Source organism: Denticeps clupeoides, chromosome 15 (genome assembly GCF_900700375.1).
Source record: "Denticeps clupeoides chromosome 15, fDenClu1.1, whole genome shotgun sequence".
In the NCBI taxonomy this organism is placed as follows: domain Eukaryota; kingdom Metazoa; phylum Chordata; class Actinopteri; order Clupeiformes; family Denticipitidae; genus Denticeps; species Denticeps clupeoides.
Genome location: NC_041721.1, coordinates 1,004,284 through 1,012,518, shown reverse-complemented (window position 1 = coordinate 1,012,518; position 8,235 = coordinate 1,004,284). Strand labels below are relative to the sequence as shown.

The following is an 8,235-nucleotide window of genomic DNA, read 5'->3' as shown; positions in this document are numbered from 1 at the left end:
CACCTTGGCGGATCGGGATTCGAACCGGCAACCTTCTGATCACGGGGCCGCTTCCTTAACCGCTAGGCCACCGCTGCCCCAATGCATTCAGTTTGCATTCAGCGGCACGTTTCCTGCATTTTATCTACCCGCACGTGGAAGAAAACACGGGGCAGCCGTCGGCAGAGAAAAGCGCTTTATTCATTAAAGCCGAAGATCCCCACGCGGCCCGCCAGGTTACCCACAATGCACCGCTACGGGCTGGACTGTTGCAAGGCACGCATGGCCACAAATCTGGACAAAGCGCAGCATTTTCTCACAACACCACCGTCCTGAAAAGGCGGCGGGATTCAGGAAACGCCATAGACAACCAACACAGTAGAAAAATAGATTCAAACAAACATCTGCGGCATTGGAGCGTTTAAAGTGTCTCTAGAAGGCGAAGCGCTGGCTCTGGGCGTGGCCCGCTTTGTCCAGGTTGGGGTTGCAGGCGAACTGGATCATGGGGGGAGGGCCACACAGCAGGACGAGGGTCCCGGCGGCGGCGGGCGGCAGGCGCCTCTTCACCATGTCCTCGCTGATGAAGCCCTCGCTGTAGGACCAGCCTGCCAACAAAGCAAAACTTCGTTTTTTGGCACCTCATGTCCTCTTTTGGGACAACTGCTTCTGTGTCATTTGATTTTTGTTCATGCTGGCTTTCTTTTTTTTTATTGGAATATCTCGGCCCTCTTCTTCTTCTCCCGTGTCCCCCGTCCCCGATTCCTTTTCTCAGACCTCAGAATGTGGCAAAGCGGCGGGAAAACGTTACCGTCTGGAGCTCGGTCCAAGGTGAACCACAGCTTGAACCGCGAGGGATGTCTGGCCTGGAGTTCCTCCAGCTCGGTGCGTAGAAGGATGTCCTTCTCCGTCTGGATAAACGCAGGACAGGAGTCACGGGCCGCTCGTCCGACGAGCGAAGGTTAGAAGACCGAACCGAAGTGAACCTGGTTGGCGAAGAGCAGGTGGCACACGGTCTGGTCCTCGGGGTCTTTCAGTACAGCCTGGATGATCTGCAGCATGGGCGTGATGCCTGCAGGACAGAGCGTCTCGACTTGGTAAAAAGAACTTGTTGTGGGTGTTCGGTGACAGATCTCCAACCCACCTGTCCCGCCGGCGATCATTCCCAACTGTGTCACCGCCTTCCGCACCGCCGGGGACTTCTTGTCAGGCTGGATGTCGAACTTTCCTGCAGAAAGTCAAATTGAAGATGTGCACACCAGGCTGAGAGTAACATTAGAAGCCGGTAATCCGGTGACGGACCTCGTCCCCGGTAGGTGAGGAGCCCGCTGGGCCCTCTGAAGTCCACGTGGTCTCCGATCCGCAGGCTCTCCAGGTACTGACTCATCTTCCCTCCCTCTGGAAACTTGGGGTTCACGCCCCTGTAGTAGATCTGTGTAGATTGGACGAGACGTGAAATTCCTCCGGAGGACTAGATGTTCTGGCGATAACGCGGGTAACAGACCAGGAAGGAAAACAATGCTGGAGAATTCACCTTGACCACCAGGTCTACGAAGCCCAGGTCATCGTCGCTGGACACCGGCGTGTACGGCCTGACCACCAGGTTCCCGTCTATCTTTGCGGAGAGATAAATGTGCTGCCCTGCAGTAGCAAACACACGGAGACGTTTAAAAAGGCGCTCCTGCGCTCCGCGGAGCGGGTACGAGCTCCACGGCCGACTCACCGACCGGCAGGCCCAGGACCTGGCCAGGAGAAGGCAGGGCGAAGCGGAACCGGCGCGTGTCGTGGCTGATGATCTGCGGGAGAAGAACACGGCCGCGTTGGCACACAGAGAGCTCAGCGGGCCTCGGGTTCGAGCGCCCTTACCTCTTTATCGATCAGCTTGAGGCCGTATTTGACGGCGGGGTCCTTCAGGGTGATGGCAGGCTTCTTCTTCGAGAAGAAGATCCTGAAAATGAGCTCTCGGACGCCATCAAAAAACGTGCATATGAGCTGTGGAGGGCGAGAGGGAAACGTCGTGGCATTTATCAGACCAACCTGCACTGACACCACTTGCAGGCTCACTCTACCCTGGACTCTACCCTCTCCATCACTCCTTCACAACGTTTCTTATGACCTTTTTTCTCTCTCCTAGAGGTTTTTTAGTAGAGTTGTTCCTTGTGTGCAGAAGGGTCAAGTGTCAAGGTGTCAACTGTAGGGCCTGTCAAAGCCCATACAGTCATACTGTATGTGATTATGGGCTATATAAGAAATACATGTTGTTGTTGTAGTTTAATGGCATTTTCGCAGCTTGATGTCTCCATCTGTGGAGGGGTCTGGTGTCCACGACATTTACACGGTTAACAGTCACAATTCAGGCCGAGTTAATAGTTTGGCGGAGCGGGCAGAAGATGCCGAGTGACTAAACATGAGAAAGATGATAAAAGTGTAAAAAAGTCCCCGCTACTCACGTTGATTAACGCGGACATGGCGTCTTCGGGTGTTGACGACTGGGCGGCGGCGCCGGAGACACTTCCGGATTCCTCTCGCACTTCTGCTTTTACCGCCATAATAAAAGTCCCCGACATTTCCAAACTTTTACAGCCTTTGGCAGACGCCCTTATAATCAGTGGTGACAGGGACAGTCCCCCTGGGGACACTTAAGTGTAACCGAACGTCTTGAACGGCGCCTTTACTGCGTGGAAGCTGAAATAAAACGGCACAGAAGTGTCAGCAATTCCACAGCTCTTCACAATAAAAGTCCCCCCACAACCCAGCACATCAATTAAAGAGAGAAATGGGAGCAGAGACTGGGACTTCGTGGAGGATTCAGCACGCAGAACACATTTCTGTATAATTTGTGTCTTTATCAGTGTTTTTGTTCATTTTTCTTCTGTGGTTCTACTAATTTGTAGCTGTTGGTAAATAATCGGTTTGTGAACCTCAAACCCTAAAAAATGCGCTTTTTATGCTTCATTTTTTTAAAGTTTTTTTTAAAGCTTTAGAATATAAGTAACAGAATCCAACAATCTTCATGGAAGTTTTTTTTTTTTTTTTATCTTCATGAAAGTAAACTCAAAGAAAAGTTGTAAACGCCGAAGACCCGACAGCCAATCGGAGCCAGGGGGCGTGTCCTGGCGCGTTTCCTGGACTCCTCCCACTCCTGGACTCCGCAGGAGAAGGTGAGAGAACCGAACATCTGCAACCCACGAAGTCCACCATGGCGACGAGGTGAGATTGTGACTTCATTCTTTCTTCTTGCTGTTTCTTCGTGCGACTTTAAATCAGTACGTGACAGATGAACGGGGTTCAGTTTCGCTTCCTGCTCTTCAGTCGGTTTGGAATCAAAAGCGCGACTTCCTGAGGGTGCGACACCTAATTAACTTATTAGCCCTGCAAAAAATGCAGTTTTCAGGTTTTTATATATATATAAGATGCATTAAAAATAAAAAAATAAAAAATTAACATAAGTTTCGTTTCTCCGTTTTTTTCCTCCCACGTGATCTCAGTTGTTCAGATGTGTGTTTTCCATGATCTGTTCATCTCCCTGGATTTCTAGTCTGTCTGTGAACCAGGAGCTGTCTGATGTTCTGAACCAGCTGTGGAAGGTGGACGTGAACCGGCTGAAGCCCGGCGTGGATTATAAAATCTCCCTGCAGGTGAGGGGAGGTGACAGTGGCCTGGTTTGGTGGTAGGGGGGGTGATGATGGTGCTGATGGTGTGTCCAGGGGAAGGCCGGATTCGTGGCTCAGGGCAGTAAACAGGCACGGGACATGGCCAGAATGCCCCTCTTCTCCTACGTGGACGAAGACAAGCTGAGGAGCATCGAGACGTATGCGAGTGAGGAGAAGACCTGCTTCGTTCTTTACTCATACATCACTTTACACACTACGGGTCGGTGGTGCCCTAGAAGGTACCGTCCCCACACGCTGCTCCCCGGGCCCGTCAATTTTATACATTCTTTTAATTAAACCTTCATATATGCTATATTTATTAGTCATTATTTGGTAATTATGGCTGATTTGCAGCTCATCCAGTATATCAAATTATTAGGTTATTACATACAATCGAAAAAGCTTTTACAGAAAACAGAAATGTCTGACTTGTGAGAATTTATACACTAGGTACTTCCTTGAGGTTGAATGGCTGACAATTGAAGATTTAATGCAACTTCCTGCTCACCCACCACAGGCTTCATTAGTCTCCTGGATAACTACGAGATGTCCACGGGCGTGGCAGAGACAATCACCCCAGAGGAACTCCAGGAGAACCAGCACTTCCTGGACGCCATCCTTAAAACGGCGGTCATGAAGGTACTGGAGCGGACGCCGATATCCGGTTAAACCAGTCTTTAGGCGTGTCTCTTTTTATAAACACACACAATGGAGACCCAAAAACCGCCTGAAGGGATGCAAAAGTTCTGTGGATAAAATGCACACAATGCAAAAATTATTCAGACTTTAAAATAATTAAAAAAAAAAAAAAAACTATATTTCAGATTTAATGTGAAAGACATCCTATAATAATAAACCAATAAGCTGTTACATTAATTTAAATGGCGTTTGTAACAGCAGCACGGTTAGATGATAAATCGGATAAAAAAATATTTTTATAGCTGTAGAATTCGGTGTCATTAAATAAAGTGCCACCAGTCCCAGTCAGTGGGCTTTGGATGGGACGCTTCTGAACCGGAAAGTGGTTATTTTTAAGACCACTCACAGGTACCTGGCCAGCAAGAAGCTGTCCCCGTCGGACCCCCTGCAGTTCAAGAAGCAGCTGTTTGACATCTGGTTTCGCATGTACCAGCGGGACAGGACCGGCGCGTGAGTAGACGGAGCCTTCGGTAGAGCAGGAGATGTTCCGGGCGGGGACGGGTGACACGGTCTCCCTCTGCAGGGAGGATTCGTGCGGGTTCGAACACGTCTTCGTTGGTGAGACCAGGGCGGGGAAGGACATCATAGGTCTACACAACTGGGTCCAGTTCTACCTCCAGGAGAAGGCGAACAATGTGGACTACAAAGGGTACAAAGCCAGAGACAACAAAGACACGGTATGTCTCCCGGCCACTTTATTAGGTACACCTTGTTAGTTGTCCTTCATCTCCGCATCTCCTCCCTCAGCCCGATGCCGACGACCACGTCCTGAACCTGCAGTTCAGCTGGAAGGGCCTGGTGAAGCCGCTGGGCAGCTCCTTCATCGGGGTCAGCCCTGAGTTCGAGGTGGCTCTCTTCACCATCGTCTTCCTCATGTCCACGGAGAAGACCACCAAAGCCGTGGTGAAGGTGGACGAGTACCTGCTGGAGATTGTGGTGTGCAGACACGGGCGCGCTATAGGAACGTCGTATCCCAAAATGATCAGTAGCAACAACAGGCAGTAAACAGCGTAATAATGACCATTCATTTCTCATTAGAGCTGCCACGTAATCCAGAACGTTCCATCTGCTTTCTATTAATGCCGGTTTTATATCTTCATGCATTCTTATTTTTACGTTTTTTTTTTATTCTGCGACGTGTGAGATAAGAAGTCGGCGCTGTTGTGTGTCGGCTGGATTCTGCCTGCAGGGTGGAGCTGATTTCATGTCGAGACGCGAACCTCTAAACGCTTCTACGGTCCGCTATTAAAACCCGTTTCATGCCGCCACTCGTTCACCTGGCTCCTGGTTTTTTTTTTTCATCCAAAGTCATATATATATATATATATATGGACCTATAACTATGAAATCTAAGAAAATGTATTAAATGTTAAACGCTCTTATTATTTTTAATGGTTTAATGGTATTTACATTAGAACGTAATAAGAAATGGAATTATGGAGACCGGACATATAAAAAAGTAGAATGTCCCACGTTTCCACAGGATCAAATATTAATAATAATACGATATTAATAAAACAAGTTGGCACAAAATGCATCAAACATTCTAAATGAGTTTTATTCTCTTTATTAATGAGCAAGATGAATGCTAAAATAAAAAAAGTCAGTCCGTACGGCGCAGGGCCCCGTATCTGTGGTTGAGCGTGTGGAGGAACCCTCAGACCCTCATTTCCGGGCCCCTGCCTTGGACCTGGCGGCCTTGGCGGCCTTGGAGCCCCTCTGGTGGTCGTTGACGCGGTTCCTCAGCACGTACACGTCGTACCTCTGCCTCTTCAGCCTCTCGGCCAGCTGGAACTTCTCCTCGTGCAGCTGGTAGAGCCACTGCCAGAGGTCCCGCGCCTTCTCCGCCAGCTTGTCCTGGTTCAGGTGGTCGATGTTGAGGGGCTTGCGGCGCTCCATCAGCGCCTTGGTCTTCTTCTCGCGCTCCGTCAGCTTCTTTCCCTTCTTCTGGTCCACCTTCTGCAGGTAGCTGCCGAAGCCCTTGTTGGTGAAGATCTTCTTCTTCTTGGCGTCCTCCTCGGCGCGCAGCTTGGCGGCCTCCTCCTCGCGCCGGGCCCGTTCCTCGGCCAGGCGGGCCTGGCGCTCGCGCTCCTTCTCGGCGCGGACGCGCTGCTGCTCGGCGCGGTCGGCGCGGCGCCGCTCGATGCGGCTGCGGAGGGCCACCAGCTCGTCCTCCTCCTTCTGTCGGCTGCTGAAGTGCAGCTCAATCAGGCTCTGCAGCTCCCCGATGTCCTTCTCCATGCGCTTGCGGTGGAGGTCATCAAAGTCGACCTTCTCGCCGTCTGGCAGCTTGGGCGGTGCGATGTTGGGGATGTACATTTTGGCCTTGGGCTTGCTGTCCTCCTCGGTGCTCTCAACTTGAGGCTCTTCTGCCTCCTCCTCTCCTTCCTCCAGCTCCTCTTCCTCCTCGAACTCTTCCATCATCTCCTCGGCGTCGGACATGGTGTCTGGCTGGTGGTGGGAGAACAGCTGAGTCCTTCTACTGCGGGCTTTTATAGGGGGCGGACTGGGGCTGATGGCCTGGATAGGACCCACCCCACTGGGGAGGTCCACGCTGCCAGAGGGTGTGGAACCAGATCCGTTTTCTCCTTAACTGGGGCCCGGCGCTGCATCCACAACCTCTGACCTCGACCCTGACCTCTCAACTCCTTTCTGGGAATAAAAGAGAACCTATTTCCAACCTGGAAACAGATGCAGCCACACTTGTGTTCTGCCTCTAACGCCAGGAGCGTGAACCTCCATTCCATCAGTGATCCACTTCTGGACAGTAGAACGTTTCTATTGTAGAACACAGCATGTATGGAACCAACCAAGCTCCCGTCCAGGCTCCTGCGTTCACTACCATGTCAATGTTTTTGGCGCAAGAGCAACACAAAGCACTTTAAATAGCTCCTGAAAGCCCTGCACTGGTGGAGGGATAAGTGACACAGGCAGACAGGTGCTTCAAGGTGCCAAGCTTCTCCAGGGAGGAGATACACATGGACGTGCATGTTGATCTGCTCAAACATGGGCTCACAAATCCACTGTGCTCGGCAAGAACGTCCTCGTGGAGTCTATGTAAACCCTGTAAATGACCTGCGGAAAGACGCTCTCCTCAAGGGGCCAAAGCAACACGGAGAACCAGCCAAGGAACCCAACAAGGGACGGGCGGTCCGAGGGTCGATTTCAAAAATGGCTCCAAAGGTTGTGAACAGGCATTTATACCAAGCAAGATTCATTCCAGCACCGTCGCAAGGCCCTGAAGACCCGTTACAGTTGCTGTGATGGCCCCTAGTCACATGTACGATTTGAAGTCACAGGCCATTAAAACCGGTTGGTATGTGACATATTAATAAGACCTAGTTTGACACCACATTGTCTCATGGGTGAAGAGATCTGGCCGGAGCTTTGGGTGCCTACAGCAAAACTATCAGAAGGTTTCTTAGCTAAAAATTAAAAAATAAAGCCAACATTTAGAAGCATTATCACCTCTGCATTGAACTACACGTTTAATCTTCTTTTATTCAGTTTTAATACGCCATTTTCTTTTTGTAATTCATTGAAAGACGAAACATATTCTTACCATCAATCACAATCTCTTTCATATTTTTCTAAATAAAAAGTGTAAAAATGGGCTGGAGGAGAGATAACTCAAAGTTCTTAATGAAGAGTAAACCAGTTTTTACAGTCTGCTCGGTTGAACGCAGGAATTGAACTGTGAGGACATTGTCCCGTCCTGTTTAAATGAAAGGAACACTCAGCTGTGGGCAGCAGGTGATGGTCTTTAAATTTAAATCTGGTCCCTGTTTGGGTGTCGGCTGGAAGGGACATCTGTGTCTGTCAATATGGACACAGGGAGGCGACGACGCCCAGAATAAACCCCTCCACGTACCGCGTTCTTCCACAGGATCTTTATTCTGTTTTATTC

At 50.1% G+C, this 8,235-nt stretch overlaps 3 protein-coding genes across 4 annotated transcripts; 1 reads left to right on the top strand and 2 right to left on the bottom strand.

The window, feature by feature from the left end:
• Window positions 1-160: 160 nt before the first annotated feature.
• On the bottom strand, window positions 161-2,558 carry cyb5r3 (cytochrome b5 reductase 3). Its single transcript, XM_028954805.1, has 9 exons — window positions 2,427-2,558; window positions 1,843-1,968; window positions 1,700-1,772; window positions 1,511-1,617; window positions 1,279-1,408; window positions 1,121-1,204; window positions 963-1,048; window positions 788-887; window positions 161-584 (listed from the first exon to the last, which is right to left on the bottom strand). The coding sequence occupies exons 1-9, from the start codon at window positions 2,541-2,543 to the stop codon at window positions 412-414; spliced, it is 996 nt and encodes a 331-aa protein (XP_028810638.1). The 5' UTR covers window positions 2,544-2,558; the 3' UTR covers window positions 161-411.
• Window positions 2,559-3,082: 524 nt separating this feature from the next.
• On the top strand, window positions 3,083-5,602 carry LOC114764554 (poly(U)-specific endoribonuclease-C). 2 transcript variants are annotated; one of them, XM_028954263.1, is made up of 7 exons: window positions 3,083-3,186; window positions 3,515-3,614; window positions 3,684-3,795; window positions 4,147-4,268; window positions 4,666-4,778; window positions 4,852-5,005; window positions 5,076-5,602. In XM_028954263.1, exons 1-7 carry the CDS (start codon window positions 3,176-3,178, stop codon window positions 5,331-5,333), a joined length of 870 nt encoding a protein of 289 aa, XP_028810096.1. In that variant the 5' UTR covers window positions 3,083-3,175; the 3' UTR covers window positions 5,334-5,602. The 2 variants fall into 2 exon arrangements, with proteins under 2 accessions (XP_028810096.1, XP_028810097.1); XM_028954264.1 differs by lacking the exons at window positions 3,083-3,186; window positions 3,515-3,614 and having other exon boundaries at window positions 3,731-3,868.
• A 391-nt stretch (window positions 5,603-5,993) lies between these two features.
• Window positions 5,994-6,782, bottom strand: LOC114765166 (troponin T, cardiac muscle isoforms). The gene has a single exon (XM_074933598.1). The coding sequence runs from the start codon at window positions 6,768-6,770 to the stop codon at window positions 5,994-5,996; it is 777 nt and encodes a 258-aa protein (XP_074789699.1). The 5' UTR covers window positions 6,771-6,782.
• Between the last annotated feature and the right edge of the window lie 1,453 nt (window positions 6,783-8,235).

Excerpts from the sequence above, each read along its gene's own strand:
- cyb5r3 (XM_028954805.1), bottom strand. The coding sequence starts at position 2,543 with ATGTCGGGGACTTTTATTATGGCGGTAAAAGCAGAAGTGCGAGAGGAA. Across the intron at positions 1,409-1,510 it reads TCGTAGACCTGGTGGTCAAG|ATCTACTACAGGGGCGTGAA; the intron begins GTGAATTCTCCA and ends CAATCTACACAG. Across the intron at positions 1,205-1,278 it reads CCTCACCTACCGGGGACGAG|GAAAGTTCGACATCCAGCCT; the intron begins GTCCGTCACCGG and ends GACTTTCTGCAG.
- LOC114764554 (XM_028954263.1), top strand. Across the intron at positions 3,615-3,683 it reads ATTATAAAATCTCCCTGCAG|GGGAAGGCCGGATTCGTGGC; the intron begins GTGAGGGGAGGT and ends TGGTGTGTCCAG. Across the intron at positions 5,006-5,075 it reads CCAGAGACAACAAAGACACG|CCCGATGCCGACGACCACGT; the intron begins GTATGTCTCCCG and ends CTCCTCCCTCAG.
- LOC114765166 (XM_074933598.1), bottom strand. The coding sequence starts at position 6,770 with ATGTCCGACGCCGAGGAGATGATGGAAGAGTTCGAGGAGGAAGAGGAG.